Below are 25,150 nucleotides of genomic sequence, written 5' to 3'. Positions count from 1 at the left end.
AAGTAAAAATATTGAACCTTGTATTCTGAAAAAAATAAGAAAGTTGCAGTTTAAGAATTAATTTGGATTAAAATGATATTACTATACACCACCTGATTATGGACACCAAGTTTCCAAAATCTTGCGGGGTACACATCCTAAACGAAAGCATTTGAATCATTTGTGATATCAGTAATACGTGCTCAAATGAATCAAGTATGATAAATAACGATAACGGATTAAGAACATTTTAATTGCAATTTATTGTTTACTTCATTTTCATGACGAACTGGGAAAACGAAATTAGTTCCATCGATTTACAGTGATCTGTTCCAATCTATTATACTTTTCACTAATGTACATGTTTAAAAGTATGAATAACTGTACGCTTCTGTTTGCTGGTGTTGCCCGAAATTCACTGGACTTAAATTCTTACACTGGGAGACATAATAGTCTACGAATCGTATGGGTGTGTGTGTTTTTTTCTATTTCTAGCTGCATAATACGTGATAATATTGCTGGCACATTTCATACATTTGTTTTCCTCATGCTTATTATTGTAATAATTATTATGGATCGTTCCATGAAATTGAGCGGCTTAAATGCAAATTATGATTTTTAGTTGCTAGTTTGTTAATATATTAATAAGTATGTGGCATATTATTTCCATTCTAATGAGAGACGGCACCGGAAGAAATATGGTGAAATCTATCTGTTTTTTTTTCTTCTCTGTTGTATGGATATCTTAAACGTTCGGTTATTGCTAATGAATACTGCGCAGAATCTTTTTTTGTACAAATGTGTGCGTGTGTCGGCATTTTGATTCTTATTTAATCACTAGCATTAAACGTGTGCATTTAGTATGTTATCATAATCTACATGTAGATGTTCATTGTTATTCGCAGGCCCTTCTTACATTTGTTGGGGGTTTCCCTAGCTGCTATAAGTCATGTTTTATGTTTCATGACATGTGAAGCTATTTCCTAGAAAAGAAAATATTTAACAATATACGAATTTTTGAACTTCTTCCTCAGACAGTGGTATGTAAAACGTACTTTTTATTAATATCAACTTCTAGATCTATTCCTTTAACGTACTTTATTTGTCTTTTGAAGAATGCTTTTTTTATTGCAGATCGCGAAGAATAGATTCTTATGAATATCATCAGAGGATATTTAACTCTTCAACGGATTGAGTATTGAAGATTAATTAAGATTCAGCTCACCTATTTGCTGTGGTTGCACTATGAGCATTTCCTCGCGTGTATGCATGGTTGTGGAATGTAATGTTTGCCTTTTAAGCGAAAGCTTCTTATTCGTTAGAGTCTGGCTTTTCGTTGCCAGAGCTGGTCAGTGATCGTGGCGATCGGGGTGAGTCTGCATGGGACACGATGGTTCTGTTTTCCGATGGACTTCCGCTACTGCTACCGGTTGTGTTATTGTTGTTGGTACTGTTGTTATTATTGTTTGGAATGTGATGCATCCCGGCGAGATGACTAGCCCCAGCTAGATGGTGCGCACCAGCCGACGCCGCTGCTGCTGCCGCCAAATGATGATGGTGATGGTGATGATGTAAGGAAAGATCGTTGAAAAGATCGGACGGCTTTCGTCCTGCACTGCTGAGTGCTGAGTGTAACGTGAGCGGTGGCAAATGGAAGCCAGGAAACGCTAGACCAGCAGCAGCGGCTGCTTGCAATGAGTGCAGCAGAGCGGCCGAATGTTCTTGTGCCTTCCTACGGAGCTCTGCGACAGAGGACGAACGAGGGTCCGGGAGACCACTGTTTACAACCGAATTGGTGATCGATGAGAGACCGGAAGCGGAAGAACCAACTACCGAGCCGGTGGAGGGTGGGGAAGAAGAACTGCATGTTGGTGATGAAGAGGAGCCGGTCGTCGTGGGTGCTTTTACCGGACAGCATGAACATAGTCCAGGGAAGGCAGCTGAAAGCGAAAGTAAACAGAAAGGCATATTTCGTTAAGTTTTGGGTTGATGTTGGCCAAAAAGTCAAACTTTGAACGTATCTACTTATCTACTTATGTATAAATTGTTAGAGTATATGGCAAGCGCAAATACTCATAATAATAATAATGGCAAATGTCGGAAAGCAATGTCCTAATTTGTTTGCATCTTTTTAATTCTCTTTATCAGTAACTTACAATCGTGGAACTAGGACCTTCGGTGAGGCTTAATCCGCTTAATTTTATTTAACTCAATTTGCCCAAACAATCGCCCTCAGGGAAACTTTGTGCTCATCTCATTAAACTTTAATTGAATGCCACGAGGAAAAAATTGGGAAGGAAAGGTACCCGGCGGTTCGTGTGCACGATCCTTGAACGTCCTAGTGTTGTAAGTGGTAAGACTAATGGTCAATGTCAATAGGCAAAAAACCAAAGCCAACCACTGACTGGGCGTCTCCATTATTTTTTACATTCCACCGACAACCATGCGTCTCCATATACGCAGCATGCTGCGCCGGGTTGCAGTAGTGTAGTGCTGGGATTGAATTGCCGCATAGTACAACGAGGCATGACATTAAACCAAACAAAACGGTGTCCCGGAGGTTCTTCTCACGGTGCTGGGCGGTGGCAGACGCACAGGTGTTGAGCGTATTTTCACCATTTACTTTTCAGTGTCGCTCCCAGCGTATGGGAAGGAAAAATTCAGCACCTCGTTTCAATTTAGCAAAAACATGAGCGTATATTGAGTTAACGGATGCTTATGCATGTATGGGTGTGGTAGGAATTTTGTAAAACTTTTGCTCCGTAAAATTGTATCTCGTTTCTTTTTCGCCTTTACCAACAGGCGGACAGCAGCGTCTTACGCTGTTGTGTGGGGTTTTTATATTATCTGTCGCTGCGTTACACCCAACTTCCTTCCATCCATCGGTATGGGATGTAATGAAATTTAAATTTATTTTTACGGGTGTTTTAACTTGATATTGACGCTGGTAAACGAATTAAAAGGCGATTCCGGCTGAGCGAAAGCGGGTGCGCCATCGTTGCTTCGTTGCCGTGCCTCGTGTAAGGTCCGGATGTGTGCGGGCTTTGTTTGCCACGGTCGGACGGTAAGGATAGGTAAAGGATAAGTACATAACCATGAACGTAAGACTTTGGTGGTCCCTTTCGGTTCATGTTAGACGAGAGCCGACGTTAGGTGTCTGGTTGTTGACAACAGCGATTTAAGGGTGAAAGAACCCTATCGTTAAAATGTGAACGTCATTCGATAAAGTTGTTATGGAAGTAAATCTTTCATGAATCGAAAATGTTTGGTGCCTATAATGGTGCTGCTTTAAGTGAGGCGTTGCTTGTTTAAGTAGCTTTAACAGAAGTGTTTGTGGGATTTTATGTCATTTGCAATGACTAAGAATAGTTAGCAGAGTTCGTGAATTAAAAATTGGATGGTTTAATGTGATAGAAGATTTCTTAATACGATATTTTAAGAGTGAAAACTTTAAATATTATTAATGAATTAAGTATTTCTAACAAAATCAAACAAAGTATTTTTTTTTATATTCAAGTATCAACCAGTTGAATGAACATTTGATTATGGATTTAGAGGTTTGAGAAATTACAAAACGATTACAACCTTTAATCCTCGACTGTAGAAAATATGATATATCAATATTGATGTATTATCTTCAGAACTGCATGTGCAATAGATCACTTTCAAGAAACTACCAACGAAAAACAGTGCTTCTCCGTCCGTCCTACAGCTGACTAACTCAAGTAGCGCGAGCATAAATCTTTTCCGCGATGAATCCGAATTACATTTTAATGTACGGAACAAAATTGTTTTACATCATCTTCACGAGCAGCTGCACGCGAAAGGTTGCGGGTATAATTTGATGGAATGACGAAGCATTCACTTGACTTTGGTGAAGAAAGCATCCTTTTGTAAGGAAACGTGTTGTTCCCTCGCCACGGTATTTTGCGCTTCCTGCAGTCTCAAATAGTTTAGCTCCTTTCGTTTAGCAAGCGCAACGATCCGACCAATAAGGCAAGGTGCTACGTTGCGTTCTGGATGAATAATTCATCCACTACAAGGGATCTAGTGAGCTGAGCTGTGGGTGTAAGAGTTATCTCTTGCCGCTTTCCAAGTAGTGCTTCCGCCTTGTGTGTCCCGTTGGTGCGGTCGGAAGTATGTTCCGATGCACTTCAATCAAGCGGGTTTTCATCTGCTGGAGTGGTGTGGTGCTTACTAATCTTCTTAGCTCAAGCTACTACCCCAAACTAGTGTACCAACCCCCGGGGTGGGGCGAGATCATTCCAAAAATGGGGAAGAAAACCGCATCGCGTTTGGCACTGCTCCTTTGAACTATTAGCACTATCATGTCGGTTGTGTGCTGTTCAACCTTTTCCTTCAACAGACGACAGCATCACCGCCAAGACGAACCAGTCTGGCTAGTCTGCGAGCTAGCGGAACGTCTTGTGGCTTTTCCTGCAGCACCTTAATGTTCGAACCGAAAAAGGCACCCGAAATACAAGCAGGTCCTTCACTGATCCGCAGGTGCAGCCTGATTGCCTTCGCTTTTCGTTTATTAAATTTTCCAGTCGCATCGGAACGTCCCCTATGCTCGGAGCTGAGTTTCAACGTCAGCTGGTGGTGGTAAAAAAGCGATTTCTCCGAAGGGGGACTGAATTTGTGTGAGGAGGGAGACATAATCATGCCGTTAAAGTGTAATTTGATGCTGTTTAAATTATCAATATTGTGCACAAGTGAATAATTAATTAGCATCACTTTGGAGCGGCATTGCTCTGTAACGTGCAGCAGAACGTTACTAGCGTGAGGTGAGAGACCGGCTTTTGGTTTTGCGTTCGGGAGCTGTCGGTTGATGCCAGCAACAGAACGTAAGTTATTTTGGCAAAGATGGCTAAGAGCTTTCTCGGTGGACTCATTAGGATTACGAAAAGAATGTCTGGGTAATGGGAAATTTAACTTTATTAGTGTTAATTTACTTCCATAAAAGCTTATTTAATATCAAAATCTAATATGGCAAGCCAAATTATTGGTACATCATTTATATTTATTAGCTTCGACTTAGGTGGGAGACTTATTTTATACTACTTTAATGATACACATGTGTAAAAGAATGCAAATGTTAGCTATATGAATTTACCTTTCAAGCTAGGAAACAGCGGTGGAGTGAATTGAGAACTGAGCGATGCTAGATGTGGCGGCAAGAACAGCGGAGGCGTAGTCCTTGGCTGTCCATTATCCAGTACCGGTCGAAATCCTCCATTGCTGAAATGAAACAATACATAACACATAGCTTTAGTTAAACATTATTTGATTAGAACTCGTTTTTTCTAACAATTAATATCAATTACTGAGATGATAAGTACAGCCCTGCCAGCAACAGCATTTGCACACTTTTGCGATCTTTAATGTTGGGGCGTTTCAGCTGCCGGTGGCTGCTTGATCATATTTCATTAGCGTTAATCTATCTCCAATTATCGAATTAACTTCTTTCATAACCAACACACCGGTTTCACTGACGCTTATTGCGTTACACCTGCCCGACTCGGTGAATCGAACTTTTGCTTCCAAAACATTCGAGGCGAACGAAGCCTCTTGATGGAAATGATCTGTCTGATGAGCAGAACATCCTTCAATCTTGCGCTCGGTGTAAACCTGCTCGGGTTGAAGATTATTTCGAGGAATTTGTAATCAACTTCGGTGTGGCATTCAGGCACACATACACACACACATACAAGAGGTTTGAATTAGACTCCTCTTCACAGCCCGTCCACACACCGGCACTGTGCTGATCTGATAACCGTGAGCAAACGTTACAAACGATGACTGCTATTCGTGTTATGCCAGAGCAAGGGGGAAAACTGGAGCGTTTGAAATTCTTTTGAAATTCAAATTCAAATTAAATGAACCACACTCATACACACACTGGGACGGGGTCCTAGGGTGGCAACGAGAAGGAGTTTAATCGTCTGTGGAAATATTAGTGTTTGGTTTCGTGATTTTGCTGTTGCTGGTTCAAAAGGAATCACCCAGCAGCAGCGCAACGTCGGAAGCAAATGGCAAAAATGGTTCCTCTTGTGTATTCGTTCCTTTGGCTGCGGCCGGCAAGTGTAGCTTTTGAAGCGCTGCTCAAACGTTTTGATGTAATTTACGCTGTTTAATTTGCTAATTCTTATCTCAAACAGGGTCGGAGTATCAAAAAAATGGAATAAGGATGACGTGTGGATGATTATTCTGCAGGAACCGAAAGCGTATTTTAATTACGCTTGAGATGAAATGCTTGGCTGCGTAACCGTGCCACGATATGGTACTACCTTTTTTTACGGTGAAGTATAGTCCTTGAGGTATTTTTTTTCCAGCAGGGAATGTTGTGCAGCGCCTTTCGAACACGGTCGTGAAAGAAAAAGGCTCTTAATTATCAAACACAACGTGGAAATCTAATTAGCATGTGCAGAAGCAATCCTTAATTAAATGGCATAACACACTGCCCGAGACACCCTTTCCAGAGGTGCTAATTTCATCACCTTCTAAACACGATTTATCGAACGAGCGTATGATTGCCGCAATGTCCAGTCCGTGCTGACGGAATCTGTCTGGCGAGTGTTCGAACGGTCAAAGTGTCCGATCGAACAGGCGTGCCTCAAAGCAAGCCCCGAACTCATCAATATTTCAGTAATCCTGGTCAGCTCTCAGTGATTTGGTTAATTGCATTTTAAATCCCCTTTCCACGTTCGCTGTAGTGTGGTTTTGCTGGGTCGGATGACTTGAGAGTCGGATCACCGTACATGCGAAGAAAATGGACACTCTCCTAATGGGTTTGGGTAATCAAGAGGGATAAGTTCATCCTTGCAGATCGTTCCGGTTTTGATGGTAGGAATCATGTAAGGAGGTGTAAGTGGAAGCTGGCATTGCAAAGTGTTGGATCCGATTTTCCGCATTCCCGGATTCCATTTGTTCGGAAAGGCTCCAAAGACTCGGTGTACTTGAAGGGGAAAGGACAGGAGAAAGGGAAATCAAATTAGCTAAAACATGTTTTAGCATAAGAGAGCTCCCCGGAAGTGCTGCATGTGCTGCAGTACGGCTTGTAAATGGAGCTCGTCCTTTTCTACTTGACCGTCTTTAGCTTCGTAATCCGGCGACGAGCTCACGGTCTTGATGGGTTGGTAGGAAAATCTAGAAATTTCTCCGAATCGTTCTTGTTCTGCCTACCGTAAGCAGCGCACCAGGTCCTTTCCTACCGATGTAAATAATCAAACAGAAAATCATACCATAACTTTCTTGTGTTTTCGTGCAGGAAAATTATTAATTCAATAAAGCTAACACACGCATACAAACTCGCACACACATAGTCTGTATTCGTGTGCCTTCTTTGTGCAACTGGGGTTAGCAAGGTAAGCACAGATTTTCATTGGGTAAAGAGCATAAGCAAAATGGTCGATTGATCCAGAGCGCGATAAGGAAAATATGTGGACTTTGGGGGACGGAAATAGGAAAGCAGTGTATTACCGGCAAGCGGTAACGAGGTGGGCTAGATGGGCGGTCGGGTTACGATGTTGATCCGTATATGTTAGTTGAACACTTCAAACACACGTAATCCGTTAAATAATTAATCAAATAAGGCGGTGGTAAACCTTTCGCACTTTCGTTTTAGAGATTTTTCTCCGACAAGAATTTAAGAAAATGCGCTTCAAAGTTTTAGACGGTACCGGGTGACGAGTGTTGATTGAGTTTCGGGTGTGGCTGAGTGTGAAGTGTGGATCTTTGTAAAATAAGTAATTAAGTTAGAAGAAATTAATTATTTTTAATTCACTTAATTTTGTTGAAGTAAACTTCTTGACTAAGAGATATTCTAAGATATTCTAATGTTATATATGAGATGAAATATATGAATGTATTATTACTGAGATACTTTTTTCTCGCAACATTGAAGTGATGCTAAATATTCCTAACTCTACTTATGCAACATCAGTGTGTCATGCCCGTTGACGACAACTCCCAACCGAGCGAGAGTCAATCGAATTGAGCACTTATGCAAAACAAACGCAGATGAAAATAAATTAATTAACGCCAATTAATACCTCGGACCCAGCAGCTTCACCATGCTTACTAATTGATCTGTCAACCCACGAATCGCTCAATTGGAGGCCGCTACGCCCAGGGCCATGTTTGATCCAGCCTCGCGAATGGCTCATTTACACCCGTGAACGTTTCGATTGTTCGATCTGCTGTGGAGTGCTTCTCGAAAGGACTTTTCCATTAGGTGCTCCTAGTCAAGCTGAAAGCTCGTTTAGCTCACCCACTTTGACGCAGGAAAACCATTGGGGACTCGGTGCTGTATCGTCTAATTCGGATGATGAACAAATTTTATTAGTCATAATTAAGATTAATTAATGCATTCAAAACCATTCGCGCGCGCGAGACCGAGTGGCCGACTTTAGTCGTAGCTACTATATGGAACAACACATCTTGAGCCAATCAGCACACAAGTAGCCCATCAAGCCACACAAGCCCATCAAGAACACGAACGCATTGAGGCAAACGGACGCAAACCACTTTTGATGCGTGACACTTGGTTTTTGATGCCATGGGGTTTTAGGGAAGGTGGAGAGAGGATTCGTCCGTTCTTCGTCGTTTGCTATCGAATTGATTTGAATAAATGTGTATACAATTTAATTTACGAATCACTTGGAATAATCAGGCGTGCTATGTTGGTGAGTTTTTTTGTGAGTTTGTGGCGGGTACAGAACGCTACTGAAATCCATGACGTGTGCTGCACCGTTTCAACGAGAGCTTGTGTCTGGAACTGTTTTTGCAAGTGTTTTCGTGTCAAAAGAGGATCATTTTATTGAACATCATCTCGGATATATGCGACTGATGGTTGTTGAGAGGTTGTAATGAATGATTCGCTATCCTTGACTTATTTTGTTCAGCTGGTAAACGAGGTAAATGAATGATTCCTCATCGATCATATGATATCAATCAAGTGGAATTGCTTTTCAATCGAACAACCATTATATTTTATGCATTTTGAGTATGATTTATCTTAATTTACTACTTCACAGTTAACATTTATGTAGAGTGACTTTCAGTTTGAGGACACACAATAATCTTATGAACAGATTGGAAGAAATGTTGTCTATACAACTTTAAATAGAAATAATAACTATATAGCATTAGTTATTTGGCCAGAGATACTAGAAGTAATAAAAAACACAACGATAGACGGTTCTGTATGAAATATTGACCAAACCACATGAGAGAGTATAAACAACAATTCTAAATGTATTTAGAGAGAGATAAAACGGTTGCTGGTATGCGTGTGTGGATTACTACTGTTAAGTGAGAGATTTTTCTTTTTGGGATAATGTTATGTTGCGTGTTACTCGGGAGATGATCACAGGTCATAGATATAATCTTTTGTTACCAATACTTCTACATCACAAGAGATACATCTAAGAATAATGCAGAGGAGAGAGAAAGTGAGACATAAAGTACAGTTTATTCTTTGTGTACATTAAGCCTTTGAAATTCTATATCGGACATTTAAAAGCTCGTAGACCGCTAAATCTCAACCATACAAGGCTCATTCTTAAAGCCTAGCAAAAACTTGTAGTCCGTTATTATTGTTTTACCTCTTTGTTCTTTCATCACTGCTCTTGCTTTCAACTTGGAGAAAGTCTTCATTATCACACACTCACACACAAGTACACACATCCAAAAAAGCACCTGCAATTAGCGTCAGAATAGCGTCTGCTCTCAGCCAGGCAACATCTCACGAAAGATCGCGGAACAGTTACGTGTGCTCTTTTTGTTTTTTGTGCGTTGTGTAACTATTTGTGAACTTTGTGTCATTCATAAATGAAAGAGGAAACCCCAACCTTTCTTCCTTTGGGTAAACTTGAAACGACCAAACATATATCCTAACGACATCGGGATTTTCGCGTGGACGCGTACAACCCACGCTGTACGCAAAAGTTATCGCAGTGTAAGTAGTACGCGTACGCAAAGTACGCAAGAAAGTGTTCATCGATCGATCGTTGTCCAAGACTGGTTTTGTGCGTGTGCGTGCGGTCTATATTGGCACGATTCCCCTTTCCATTGCATGCGAGAGTAGAAAGCTGTGCGCAACAGAAAAGCTTCTCTCTTTACTTTACAAATTCTATAGATCAATGCAGGAGCTTGAGGTCAAAGTGCATCGCGTTTGATACACACGATTTGTTCTCTTTTTTTCTATGTGAGAGAGAAGCAGGTGGATACTTTAGAACACTAACAAAGGGAAACGGAGCATGCAAACAATGTTGTCGTTTTTCACTTTTCATTTTGCTTTTGCGCTTGTTTATCAGTGTTATCACAAGATCAGGGTGTCACAAGATAGAAAGCAACCATAAACGTTCATAAAAAGTCGTAGTTTCTTTTGCGAAGATTGACCCCGAAAAGGGCGATGTTTATGTGCGGTTATGTGAATCCTAGTGCGAGGGAAAATAGTTCAATCAACGTAATCAGTGACACGTGTTATCTAAGAAATAGTGAAAATTAGTGTGTTGTTTCAAATTACGCCTGCCAAAAGCTGATCGAAGCCTGATAAGGTAAATAAAGGATATTTGAATCTACATATATTATATTACACATTATTATTATATTATTTTGATGTTCTTTGTTATATGACACGTTGATGATTGAGACAAAGGAGGCGAATCCATCTTTCTTTGTGTTATGGTAAGACACCACTGACATGGCTCGAATTAATTACTACGATTTATTATTTCTTCAATATTGAAAGATTTCTGTTCGATGGAAGTCACCTGTTGCGTCTTGAAATTTTCCATGAAATCAAATAACACCCAGCTCCCAGTAATAATACAAATCGAATCATGTAATCAAATTCAACAAATGGTATCAAAAGGTCAGGCAGCGGAATTTCCGGAACCTAAATGATAATAATATTATAGCACACGGTGGAAGGTCCCCCGGAGTGATTTAGTAATTGAAAAGTGTCATCTGACAAAAAAAAAATAAAGTCCAAACCATCATCATTTCCCGCGCTTATCGGGTTCGCGAAAAAGGAAATTCATTCATCCACGCGGAAGTAGCAAATGAAATAGGTGCAAAAAACTTCACCCATAAAGGTATACATACATGTCGAAATATTGAAGCACAGCTAATGCTGCTGTGGTAAAGCAAGTTAAAAAATATGTTTATCAAAACTATCTACAAAATGTGATACGAAACACAAAGCAAAGATTCTTCATTTTTCATTATAGGATACCACTGATCTTATTTGATTCAAGAGTTTCATTATATTAATTACATCCTAGTACTGGTATACACATGCTTGCGCAAAAAGGAACAAAGCACAAACACTACGTTAGATAAAAATAAATGCAAAGTTGCTAATTATTTAAAAGACTTAACCCACGGATGGAGAAGAGAAAACAACAGAAGAAAGAACATTGAATAATTCATATGATTTCTATTTCAATTGGGCTTTTCTTTTCTTTTGAAGGATTTTTCTAGAAAACCTTCACCGTATTTCTAGGAAGCAACATAGAACAATTTTATTTTTCAATTCGTTCCTTGGTTTATTTGTTTCTTTATTCCACCTTTCGGGTGGTAGACTTCCTCATTTTATTTAAAAATTGTGCCAAACATTCATCTGTGCGCTTAAGGATTCAAAGTGAAACGAAATCCATAATTCGGCTCTTCTTCGATGCTGTTAGTTTTTACCCTAATCTTTCTTTGTTGCTTTCCCGAGAACCGTCTTGTGATATTGTACGGTTCTACTTCGTTTGAATATCGTTTTAGCAAATTATGCTTGATGCAATATTTAGGAGCAAAAAATGATCTGTTTCGGTCGGGACCGTTTTTCGTTCCGCGTACGTTACGCTTCTCGAATTTTATTTCATTTTAAACCTTCTTAATCTGCTCCCGTCTTTTCCGTACCTTCTGCTGAATCGTAAAGAGGTTTTGACACTGCTTCAGTAGGTCCTACGAGAGGAAGCTGAGAGCGAATTATGTATTTATTTTTTCGTCTTCGTAGCCGTCGTTCGTATTGGAAGATTTTTTTTCTTTATGTCAATGTGTGTGCCGTTGGAGACACGGTAAAATACGCGAAGGTAATCACGAAATGATAAAAATGTATTCATTCGGATTATAATTTTATTCCTCCCGTTTGTTTTTCTTGGCCCGTAACGCTTTCGCTACTGCACTGCAAAATGTATGAGACAATCCGGGGGAAAAGGAGCAACGATCTTCGTCCTCTAGTCGCTTACTCGCTTTCATGTTGTTTTTGTTCTCTAAGCTCAATTTGTTATTTTAGCTTCTCGTGCGAATTCTTAGCCATTTATACAAAACAAAACACACAAACACAGAGGTTTATTTTTATTGTGGAGATTTCGACTCCAGCAACGTCTTTTTTTCGTTGAATGCCGGCGACCTGCTCGTATCACAGGGACCGTACACAGCGTATCCTTTTTTCCCCTTTTCGCGAAAGAATCGGGAATCGAGCACAATCAACTCCGCCCACTTCGTTTCGGGGTGGTTTTCCCCGGTTCCTACTTCCACGCGCTTTCCACTATGACGCGAGCCCTCAGTGTGCCTAATATTTATATTTTCCCACTTACGGTGGACGGAACGGAATCCCCGCTCACACACAAGCAAACGGAGTTGGAAGGTCGGTGACAAAACGTACAAACAGCGGACGAGTATTTGCTGCAATGTTTCGTTCGTTGGTTTGTGTGCTTCTACAATCCCATTCAACGCCCTTTGTTCGTTACGTTTTGTGATTCGATTTTCGTACTTTTCAACGTTTCGTGCGGATGTCATCGTGGACTTTTGATGCAAAAAATATGATTTAATTTCTTATTCATGACCTTATTCGGTGTTGTGTTTTTGTGCTAGTACTTACGTGTACTAGCACTGTTCCGTTGTATGGAATATAATATTAATGTTTTATTCTGATTTTTGATTGCATTAGAATTTCCATGTCAAAATTGGCCCAGCATTGGGTAGGGATAGTGTCTTTTAAGCATAAAAGCTTGAACGAATAATAAACATTCACGATCACTTTTTCCTAATTTTCAAAGATTTTTATTTTAATAGTTTGTTGTAATATCACCATGAGCCACACCTAGAGTTAACATTATTTTAACACCCTTATGGACGTCAAAAGTCTGATTAGTAAAGCTCTTAAATCGTGCTATTCATTCGCGTCGTTTCGTACAGGATATTTGAATATGCATTAAGCAAAACTACGCAAGAACTCACGTCACAAAACGCATCGTGTCCTGAAACGTGATGAGATAAAATAAAACAAGCGATACTGCCATCCTCCCCGGTACCGTGCCTTGGAATACCAGCTTTTATTGGCCAAAATCCACTTAGCCTCGAAATGTTTGTGCAGTCATAATTTCACGTCTCACTCTCTTCTCCTAGATGCTTTTACCAACTCCTGTGGTAGAAAGCAAAAATTAACCTCCCACCGTAAGGCGTAAAGCCACGAAGCCCGTCGTGCCTGTCCCATCGTGAAGTGCATTAAAATGGGCTAAACTGAATTTTATTTCATTTTGGCAATCAAAAATGCATGACCGTCGGGCGCATCGTCAACGTTCGCGTTCACGCAGCTCCCGTACCATGCTGGATGAGGACCTGAAGCGTCTCAAAAGAATAGAACAGTCGCAAATGTGAAGCGCAAAATGAAGAAAAGAACCTTAGCCTGGTAGAGTAATGTTTCGCAATTTACTAATTCACGACGCAAAAGTGATGTTTGTGACACTCGCGAGTTTCCATCGCCGAGTGGTACGGAATATAGTGCAGGAGAGAGAATGTTTTGCATCCTTACAGACAAGGAGCAGAAAAGGGAAACCAGAATAAGAATATATCCCTGCGAGAATTGTACGTAAGGTACCGTAGGACCGAGGCCACTGACGGCCCGAGAACAGGCAACGTTCAACACACACGCATGAACCACCGCGTGGTTGCTTTTTGATATCGGGCCAGCTTAATGTCAGTCATCTCACATCCCGCGGAGCAAGGTGGCCCACATTGCATGACACGATAATTCCTTACGATGGCAGCTAAAGCAACAGCGGCCGAAGGAAGTGCTTTGGGCAGGAAAAATGCAAATTATACCTCATAAAATATGATGATGATAAAATTTTATTTCATCAAAACGCGCACCAAATGGGGAAGATGTGCTTGGGGAGATGGAGAAGCATTGCAAATAAAATAAAGAAAATGGCTTCGTTATTCATTTCCACTTTTTACACCAATTCCACACGTACATTATGCCGACGGCAACGGTATGGAATTGTGGTGTGGAAATTGGAAGTCGTGAAAAACGCTCCACTCCTGCAGAGTGCTTCTTCCTTCGTTCTAATCCTTCTTATTTTGCACACTCCAGGGACGATGCTGTGCGGTGTAAAAACCTAAAAATGGAAACCACAAGTTTTTCTACGTTCCCAAGGCATCCAGCGTTCTAAGGGAGGCAGAGTGTGGTGCAATCAAATAAGTAGAATGAAAAGTTATCAGATCAAGCACTCGATACGTATAAAGTGTCTGCGAGTATGAGCGGAGTTTTGTATCAAAAAAAGACCATGCAAAAGAGGCACGCTTACAACGGAACAACTGTGTGGGTGGTGTGTGTTTGCAAGTGTGGAAGCATAAATTAGCATACCGATGAGGGCAATTATTGCATTTTGGGGTAGCAAGTTAACCCGCCGTGTATGTGTACACTTTAATCATGGCGTGAGGATCCTTTTTTTGCGTATGCGTGTGTGTTTGAAAACATAATTTTCATCCAATGTCCTCGGCCTGGGCATCCTCGGCGGCTGCTCGGCCCCGATAATTGAATCCGAACCACTTTACTCAAACGGATTGCCTGCCTGGCAAACGTGATTTTCCTGTAATGAAGGTACCCGGCTTATGGTTTATGCATAACGCAGATTACTTTTTGTAGGCCAAAAAGGGAATCAATTATCAGTCAAACATCAAACGGGGACCGCTCGGCACGATGATGTGATTTGCTAGGCGCTGTGGTATTCCGATATTGGATGAGAGGTGGGCTAAAGTTTTTGGGGCAAAGGCGGTATGGTAATGTTTGGATAGTTGTAACGATTATACACGCTGATTACGGCTAATGGATTACTAGCTGTGTGGAAAGGAGGAGGAGTGGGGGGAGCGGTGATGGAAAATGAGCTTTCGCAAAAGTTGCAATCGTTTCGTGTAAGGAAATGAAAATGAAACCGCTATCAATGAATTTCGAAATAAAGTAATTTGTTCCATGATTCTTGGGCATTGGAACACAAAAAATACTAAAGAGAAATTACAAACAATCTTGATGCGATCGACAACTAATGAACGCATCATGAATGTAATAAACGATCATACAAATCGGTTAATCACACCTTTTAACCTTTGCTAACCTTTTCGTACAAAAACAATTGATAAGGTTTTGAGATAATGTGTTACAACCGTTCTAAATGTGTTACAATTTAACTGTGTTTTATTAAAAACGGCTGATGGTATGCTGTCTTTAGTTTTATGACAATTTTCCCTTGCATGTAGCATATTGAAAAACATTTTAAACACTCATTGTATTCATTGATCTAAATAGAATGAAAATAGTAAGCCCCGAATGTGTACTACATTAGATGACCTTGAACTTGACCATCACAAGTCTTCTCATAAGAAAAAATACATCCATCAATATTCAATAGCAAAAAAATCAAATTTGTTACATAATATCACTCGCGTTATCAATACATAATACGTGGTATACGATTGGTTACATAATATCACCAATCGTTTTAAACGGCAATAATTACTCGCGCCAAGATTACGAAGTGGAACGACAACGAATTACCTTCGCACCGAGTCCCAACGCATCGATAATTTACGCATGGCCTGTGCATCATCTTATCGGTGCACGACCTTTAGCTGTTCCGAAAGAGATCGGAATGAATGGAAGTTAAAGAGGAATGTAAAAAAACCCAATACAACGTAATTCTATCATTTTGACAGAAGCGAGTTATCTATTGACGGTCGAGCGTAATGTATAAAAAATTCTTCCCCGGGTTCAAATTTCAAAACCGATCTCGTTACTATCTCTCTTCGAAGGCAAGGGCAAAACGCCGAAAGTAACAGTTCCCAGGCAACTAGATGCTTCAGCAAACCGCCATCGTCGATAAGACGCATCCTTTAATGAGTTTCCTAAAGTGACGGTTGGACAGCAGCCGACGTGATAAGAACCCGTAACCGAATCTTGGGCGCGTTACTGATAAAGCGAGTTTCGACACGCATACCCCCGAACGTGGAATGATCACGTATTGTAACGCTTCTCCAAGAACGTAACGCAATGAACTGGTATAAAAGAATGCATTCGAGACCGGTTGGCGTTTCATTCGATCGTAGTGACCGTTGGAAGGTAGTACAATTTACCGAACCTATTGCCAAACAAAATGGCCTCGTACAAGGTTGAGCAGTTGCCGTCACCGTTGTCTGTGCTTGGGGAAGGTGTGTTTGTGTAGTTTAAAAAAATGTGATGGTAGTGTGATACATCTTTTCTGCCACAGGACCTCACTGGGATGTGGAACGGCAGAGTCTGTACTACAATGATATCTACGGAGGATCAATCCATCGTTACGATTATGCTGAGAATAAGACGTACAACGCAACTGTTGGTAGGTTGTTGTTAATGCTACCAGTGATAAGGAGTGTTATGAAACATAAAAGGAATGTTATGGAGTGGGGAGTATTATGTAACAAAAAAAAAATCAACGTCGAAAGGCCACATGAAAGAAAATCTTTAGTCGTGCAGTCAGCCAGTCAGAAAATCATCAGTTGCAAACAAGTGTCTAGCCTTTAGGATTTGTTATGCAATTCTTTGCGCTTTTGTTCTCTTTTGTCATACAGATGGGTTCCCGGTGATTTCGTTTATTATTCCGGTTAAGGGTAACGATCGACACTTCATCATCGGCACGGACCGGAAGGTGACGCTTGTGGACTGGGATGGACGTTCGGAGAAGGCAACCTTCGTCCGTACGGTCGGCGCTGTTGAACCGACCATGGAGGATAACCGTTTCAATGATGCTAAGGTGGACAGTAAGGGTCGCTTCTACGGAGGTACTATGCGCCTCGAAGCTAAGGGTGACATCTTCGAGATGCGCCTAGGTACATTCTACCGGTACGATGCCAAACGGGGTGAGTTTGTGGCACTGAAGAAGCAGATCGGTGTCTCGAACGGATTGTGCTGGAACGAGACCGGGAATCTGTTCTACTACATCGATTCCTGTGATCTGGACGTTAAGGAGTACCGGGTGGATGAACATGGAAATTTGAGTATGTGTTTTTCGAAGTTTCATTGCACTGCTTTGTGGCTTAGTTAACCATCCATCGTTTGGTATGTTTACTGTTTACGTCGTTTAGCCGGTGAGCGTGTTGTTGTTGACTTCCGCGTTAATGGCGAAAAACCTTCGTTCGTTCCGGACGGTATGACCATCGATGCGAACGGTTCACTGTACGTTGCTACCTTCGGCGGATCCACCGTCTACAAGGTGAACTCGAGGTACGTATGATCGTTCAACATGACCTTCGCAATCAAAAAGACGGTTGTTTACGAAATACAAGCGATGTTTACAATCTTTTGTTTTTCTGTCTTTACCAACTGCCATCTGCAGTACGGGTAAGGTAGAGCTGGAGATCAAGTTGCCTTGCGAGCAGGTTACTTCAGCTGCATTCGGGGGACCCAACCTGGACATTCTGTATGTGACGACGGCTGCCAAGGAGTTCAAAACACCGCAACCAGCCCCGGCCGGTGCTTTGTTTGCGGTGACTGGACTTGGTGTGAAGGGAACTCCAATGTATTCGGTTGACCTTAGTTAGAACACTGTTAAAGCTTGTCGAGTGTTTGGTAAGATCATCTATCAAGCAATTACTGATGTTCTTTACCACATAAAATACAACATTACAAATAAAATAATTCTACTGTACCATTCTGCTAAACCAGATGGGCAAACAACGCCTCATCAAGATGTAACATATTGAGCCATTGCAAAGCCTTAACTCAGTAAAAAATAATAAACGAAGCAGCTCTGCTACTCAGTCAAATCGCTGCAGGTTATTCGTGCGGAACTCAGTGTGCGCAGTTGCGGTGGCTTACCGGATGATTGCCGGCGGCATCTTAACCACGCGAACTGAGCCAGTTAAACGTTAATCACGTAAATAAATAGCCCGTTACAACGGTTCTACTGGCGTAAAAGTGTTACGGACGGATCGCATGAAAGGGGACTCATAAACCACCGATTACCACCGACCACGATAGCCTGAGGGAAAATTGTGGAAAAAAGAATTTCTTTACCGATTCCGGCCAACAGTGTCACCTTCTGCCAGTTCGTTTTCGGTATCGATTATACCCTAAAGTGTGTTTAATGACTTCCGAAACTGCGGGAGGTTCCTTTCACGGGCAGCGATTTATGGTTTTTGGGAACATGCTCGTATCTCATGTTTGCTAAATCGCCGAGTGAGTGAGTTTGAGGGATGTATTTGTTTTCCTCCGGATGCGCCGCCCTCGGGTTGGAGTTTTCATTTGTTATTTTAATTTTGCCACTAATGTTGTATGCTTCGTCGGCATCATCGACTTACTATAAATGGATAAAAAAGTTGCAACAATCGTTGGACAATCACAAAGTAACACGCAAAACAGCACCATTGTGGGCGATAAAAAATAGAGCAGAATGATTAATGTGTTCATCGCACAAAAAAATGCTCTCAATACCCAGCAGCAAAGAATACGTGAAAAGGAACTTCTCTTAAAGAGTAGAGGCATCAAACAACTATTCAAGGAACACACAAGTATATGGTAATGTGCATGCAATACTGGTCACAATAAATGGAGCGTTCTAATGGTGCGCTCGAGTACTCGGATATCCGGAAGAACGTGCACGGTAACCCCGAGAGTAGGACGAGTTCATTTGAGTAATATCTTAGTGCGACATCTTGGTAAGGGGTGTGACACTGGTTCTGGCCTTGGTCAAATGGGGAATCAAATGCGTTTAGCGCATCCTCAAGCGTTTCTTGATAGTAAAATGTCCTCAAGCAGCATGCTGAATGCTAATTTCAATTGTGAACATTTCGCCCTCCCCTTATAGTGGCAATAAACGAACACAAAAATCTGTTAGTCAGCCTTGATTGTTTCTCGGTTATGTGAAGCAATGATTTTTTGTTTTCGTTCTTCCGATGACTTTTTACCCACACATCCTTTCAAACGCGTCCCCAGTTGTCTACAAGATTGTGAGGGGAAAATTAAGCGAAATCAACACCGACCATTTGCAAAATTAGGGGGAAAGATTTTCCTTTGCATCCTGTGCTAGAATTGCTGATGTCATTAGACCGGTTGCTTTTGTTCAATTCTTTCGAACGAGGGATTTCTTTTCCATAGCCCAAACCCGGCACTGCTGTTTCCGGTGCTGCAGTGTTGCAGATAGGTGAAATTTATCTCAAGCAAGCCCCGGATCTAGGAATAGGAAAATAATGTGGAAAGGTTGCTTCTCAATCGAGATTGCTTTCCATACCACACATAACGGGACAAAAGAAAGAAATACGAATAGCCTTAATCGTATTGTGGGTGAGGTTTTTCCTTTCCTATCCACCAAACTACCTTTTCTTTTGGAACGCATGCTTCATAGGTTGGGAACCTTTTTTCGTTCCAATAAGTGTTTAGATTGTTTGAGATTGAGATTATTGATTGATTTGCGTCTAATTTTAAATTGTTTTTATGAAACTAATTCTTTCTATTTGTTACAATAGCGTTTATTTGTTGGAGATGAAATAAATATATCATTTGCATGTTTCATCGTTACATAAATTAGATTATGTCTTAAAAACTAAGTCGCTTTTGAAGCTTCTGCTTACTTAGTTTTTAGGAAATAATCCTTCATAATCAAGATGGATATGTCTCCGAACAGTTCTTAAAAAAAGTGTCCCGTCCTTCGTTCTGCTAGCTCAAATGATCTCCTTTCAGACTCGATAGAGTCTTTGACCTTATGCCATAAAGAATGTCATACCACGAATGGAAGAAAATCGGAAAAATAATCTTTCTACTCGTTCTCGACCATAAAGCCACCCAATCACCACAGACATTAGCATTCGGGTGGAATTGAGCTGAACATAGCTAGAGAAAAAATGACCGTCCGAGAAAAGAAACAGAACCTAGAAACAATTGCAAATGCACGATGGCAAGCACAGCTCCCTCGTTCGTGGTGAGCTTGAGGTGGATTTTATAAAAGTTTAAAACCCATTCCACTGGACCATCATGTTTCATATCTTTGCAGTTGTTCCCATTTTATGTTGGGAAGAAAAAATGCAAAAGACGAAAAAAAGTGTACGAAATATGAAAATGCAAAAGTTTCTTGACATTGGCAGGAAAGGAATCGTTCACCATCCGGTGGGAAAGTCTCTTGCATTTGGTGAGGATAAAGAGAACAGTCTTCTAGTCTTATATTGAACCCAGCGGGGGAAGGAATATTACGTTACGCTTGTCAAAATCTACTTAAATCAAATTGCGCACGACTCAACTGTCTCCCGACCACTTCGGTGACCCGGCGCGAATGCTTCCCATAGACGGAAAAGGATTCAATCGATAGCAGCGAGCGGTGGTCAGAATAGAATGGAAACTTTTAAAAGCTGCCGGGCACTCGGAAAGGATTAGGTCGAGATGTGGAAAACATAATAAAATGAAGACAACGTTATTGGCGGCGGTTATTTGCCTTATTGACAAATTGAATTCAAACAACATTGTGCAGAGTTTTAACCTTTCGGTATTTTTTATATTCCTTTTTGTGATTGTATGAATTGAATTTAACGATCAATTGCTTATTGTTTGTTTAAATATTTTGAAAATATTCGTGAATGAAAGGGAAGTAAGATTGTTTGGGTCTGTATGTGATCCTGTGGCTATTGTTGCAGATGATAAATTGCTGCACCGACACAATAATCGGAAGCCGTTTAAGGTTAGTTGCGCTCGATCTCCAAAGTTAATATTGATTCAATTTATTTACTTTCATCTCCTTCCCGAGCTTCCCGAAAAACCAGTATGGAGAAGAACCACCATCTACCAGGAACGTCTCCTAAGGGCGCCTTCCCGTCTGCCGATATCGGAGCAGGAAAATTTCTGCTGAATTGAGTTTCCCACCGAGGATTGCTGTCAAATTTTGGTCTCGCTCTCGTTCACACCAGTTCCCGTTTTACTGGCATCAGGAGAACACATATGTCGAGCGTAAAAGAGCTTTTGGCGGCGGGCAGCTCAGCATCGCCGAAAAACCTGTGAACCTATGTCGGCTCACACACCGACGGTGCGGTACGACTTTTGCGTTCGAGTTTTATTTATTTCACCCGCGTGTTCGGTGCTCGGGCTCCCTTTCGTCGCTGCGAACCTGCTGCTTCCGCTCTTTAAACCTATTTGCCCAATATTTTATGCCCTAATTGCTCGGTGTATGGGGAAATTAAATTTGCGGAAAATTGCTTTTCAGAAAAGGTAAATAATTGTTTTGGCGGCAAGCCTTGGCTAGCGTTCGGTTTGGTTTGCGCCGTTCAAGAGTCAGGCGTACATGCGAATGGTTTTTCCGCCATCAAGAGAGTTGTACTACGCGACTTATTGTTGTTTAAAACACGTAAAAAACATAGGAATTGATGTTGTGCTATTAAAAATAACGGTCTTGCTTAAATATTCTAAACAACCAATCTAAAAAATAACCAGTAACCGTTGTTTGGTGAATAAAAATATCTGGCACGGCTGAAATGTACATAATTAATCTACCATTGAAAATAATGCCAAACAAGATTAAGCATAGTACAAAACTCATCTGCTTACATGCTTCAACATGCATCAGAATAGGAGGCACGAACAGTCCCGTAGATTATCCCTTAATGTGTCACAGCCTACTGTCACCGCGGATTCACAGCGTGTGCCTTTGATCCCTTCTCGGTGTCATTGTCATTCGCTTTTGCATTCATTTTTCGCCGTCCCCCTTTTACGGTTACCGTCTGACCTAAAGGATCGTCTAAATGTCACCGGAACAGCAGTGTCCTTGGGGTGTAATTGTGCGAAGTTAAGCATCTTGTAGCCTTGCGATCCTTCCGCCCTTACAGAGTGCGGTGTGCAGGACAATTAACGACAATATTTGGCAAACGTTATGCCGATCTCATGCCGTGCGGGTACTTCAGAGGTACTTTCTGGATTGTTTTTTTTTTCACCCTACTGAGAGAGCGCTCAGCGGGTTGATTGCAGGAGGTGACTTCCGACACCGTTGTGTATTGGCCCAGCAGCATCAGCATTTTTCAACAGCGACACGTGGCACGGTTGCGCGAAAATCTTTAATTGCATTAGAAAGGAGGGTTGTATCTATCACACGGACATTGTAGACACACAGCACATTGCCAACCGGAAGGCATTCCGGGAAATAAGAGAGTTGGTAGCTTAATTACGCGTGTCGTAACGTATTTCAACTCTTGAAGTGTGCAAAAGAACACAGGAAGCACTACGTGGACGATGATGCTGATGACGATGTCTTAATTATCCGATCAGTTTTGCATAGAACACATTCGGTGCTGCAGTAGGAAAAGTTGTATAGCCTACCGTCCGGACATGCTCCGTCCTACGCAATGTTTCCCTCAGCGGCACGTGTCACATTAAACGGAATATTCGATAAACGAATAAGCCTTCATTGTCGGGGTGGAGAACAAAAGATTGCATGATGGCAAAACAAAACGATTGAATAAACAAATAAAGGCATTGAAAAGGTGCTCCGCATTCGGAACGTTTGAGCGTGCGGTGGAATATTTTCTCATGATTTTTCTTGTTCGCTATACTGCAGATTTGTTTAGCAAACATTAAGGAGCAGAATGCAGATGCTGTGCAGAATTTAAAACACGCATTGTGTGAGAAAACCCTGAAATCTATCATAGCAATACAATAAATGCTTTATAATGGTTCGTTACGAAAAATGTAGAGATATTCGCAAGGACAGTCCTACCTTTCAGCGAAGCTACCGAAGATATGACTGCTGAAGCTGGGAGTTGTGGTGACCGTGGACAGTCCACCGATTGAGTTGGCGGTCTGATTGGGAGAAACATTCGGTGGGGTGCGAGAAGTTGTCGTGAGAGATATTGGACCACCAACCTCGATCGGTGAGTCAGCTGAGGCGGATGGTGCTGGGCTTGGCACGGAGTATTGAGTAAATCTGCAACAAAAACATTTTTTTAGTGTACCATTTGCTAAAAACTTACTTCACTAAGCTGAATTCTGTATTAAATCTATGGAGCACAAACCAAAGTATATGCAATTCAATATGATGTTACGCTACAAACACATTGAGTTTAGAAGTGAAATATCTATACTCTCTGTGCATCGGTTACTCACTTCAAGCCTGGTGATGGCGTTCCTGCACTATTGGATGCGGATTGCGACAATGAGTGGGCCGAGTTGAGCTGCGTCGATGATCCGGGACGCTCCGGTTCGGAGTCAACCCGGGGACTCATCGGGGGCACACTGGAGCTTCGCATATCGTCGTCGTCCGCATCACCAGTAATATCGGGACTGGAGTCCCGGCTGTCTGTATCGAGCTGTAGAAACGAAACCGAAACATACTCTTTTATGTTTTCTGCATACCCAAGACCACCCACCAGTATTCGAATGCTATCAAAATTTCCATCGGCACTGGAAACTGTAAAGACAAATTGAACGGCACCGAGCGTCTTACCTTATCGCCCATCAGCTGTGAGTCGGTCCCATCGGCCCCACCACCCCGTTTGCGCTGTTCCTCCTTCAGTCGCTCCGCTTTGCGCCATTTCGCCCGCCGGTTCTGGAACCAGACCTGCAATCAAGAGCCAAAAACACACGCCGGAATTGGAATTAGATTTGTTGCCAAATTGGATGCTCCTTGTGTCTTTTTCCCCACTGTCTAGCAGAGGCTGGTCCGGGAAGAGTTGCAACACGCCCGCTGTGTCTTGTAGCGCATATACCTTGTTAGTGAAGAGTTTGCCAGCCTGAGATGAAGGTTCCGTTGGCGCTGTTTCCCTTCGCTTATCAACTTTATCTTCTGCTGTCGAAACAAAATTCCAATGTGTGCGCTTCTTTCCCTTGATTCGTTTGCTCTCTTTACCAAATCAGAAGCTTAAATAACGAACCAAATTGAATTCCTCAACTTCCTGCCTGGCCTGCCGGCCTTTTCGCCCAGGGAACCAAATTCAGTTTCGTCCTAAATGAAGTCTACGAAGGACTCCGGGGTCCGGTGGGTCCGTATCGCGCAGGTTTGCATGAGCCAAACGGAATGAGCCACCGTCGATCGAGCGGAGCCAAGTCGGTCCAAAACGTGCAATAAGTGAACGAAATTGGCTGATTGAATTCGAAATGTTATACACACATTCAATGGCCGTTGCTCGTCGGCTGCTCCCTTATTGGGGAACGTTCCAAGCTTGGGAAGTAAGGTAGCCAAATTACGTTTTGCTTCTAGAGGATTTTTCCGGAATCCTTAGCAAAAGAAAGAAGTCCTTTTTCTGTTGAGCTGCAGCAGTATTCCCTTCTCGGGAGAATTCCTTAAAAATCCATCCCCTCATCGCTTGCTGTTCATGTTGGTGTGCTGCTTCTCCATTTTGTTTCTTCGCACATGCGCCTTAAGGCGTTTTTCTTAGGAATGGTGGTGCTTGTGAGCGTGTATTTTTCTCCTTCTTTTATGTGTTTGAGGTTTCGAACCGCAGCAAAAGAAACTGCCAAAACTTTTCCTTATGGTGGGGATACATTTTCTATTTTATACGCTGCTTCCACCGATGCACATTTCGTGAAGTTAGTTTCTTTCGTTGGCTCGATGCAATCACATTCATCTTGCGCCGATGGTACAATCGGTTGTTTCTTTCTACCGAGCCAAGATAATGGAGAGCAATAAAATGAAATTTTCCTTTTTCCGAGAACCATGATGGCGCGCACATCATGGTTCTTTATCGTGTGTGTCAAGATCCACTTTGTATGCCATTTATCAAGTAGAGTTGGGTGAATTTTCGAATAAAAAACCCTTTGCATTACAAATTTAAGCTTAACCTCCAGTATTACCAAGTGTTGGTATTGTTGTAAAATTATTTGTATCATTAGGTTATATACTTTAAGTTTATGATGCAATTGATATCACCGAATAAAGTAATTTGTAACATT

At 41.6% G+C, this 25,150-nt stretch overlaps 2 protein-coding genes across 2 annotated transcripts in view; one reads left to right on the top strand and one right to left on the bottom strand.

Annotated features, from left to right (window-relative positions):
• Positions 1-274: 274 nt before the first annotated feature.
• Positions 275-25,150, bottom strand: part of LOC128301249 (diencephalon/mesencephalon homeobox protein 1-like) — a 53,692-nt gene continuing 28,816 nt past the window's right edge. The window contains exons 5-9 of the mRNA XM_053037630.1: positions 23,706-23,819; positions 23,366-23,568; positions 22,980-23,186; positions 5,096-5,220; positions 275-1,919 (exon numbers count right to left, since the gene is read on the bottom strand). Coding sequence (XP_052893590.1) covers positions 1,291-1,919; positions 5,096-5,220; positions 22,980-23,186; positions 23,366-23,568; positions 23,706-23,819 — 1,278 coding nt within the window. The 3' untranslated portion in view covers positions 275-1,290. The remainder of the gene's footprint in view (positions 1,920-5,095; positions 5,221-22,979; positions 23,187-23,365; positions 23,569-23,705; positions 23,820-25,150) is intronic.
• LOC128301250 (regucalcin-like) lies at positions 16,325-17,832 on the top strand. The gene is given in 6 exon segments (XM_053037631.1): positions 16,325-16,389; positions 16,391-16,464; positions 16,524-16,631; positions 16,864-17,289; positions 17,377-17,515; positions 17,628-17,832. Coding segments are annotated over 6 exon segments (1,017 nt in total).

The sequence above is a fragment of the Anopheles moucheti genome, chromosome 3 (assembly GCF_943734755.1).
Source record: "Anopheles moucheti chromosome 3, idAnoMoucSN_F20_07, whole genome shotgun sequence".
Classification (NCBI taxonomy): Eukaryota; Metazoa; Arthropoda; class Insecta; order Diptera; family Culicidae; genus Anopheles; species Anopheles moucheti.
The sequence above is the reverse complement of the archived record's forward strand: the minus strand, read 5'-3'. Positions and strand labels throughout refer to the sequence as shown.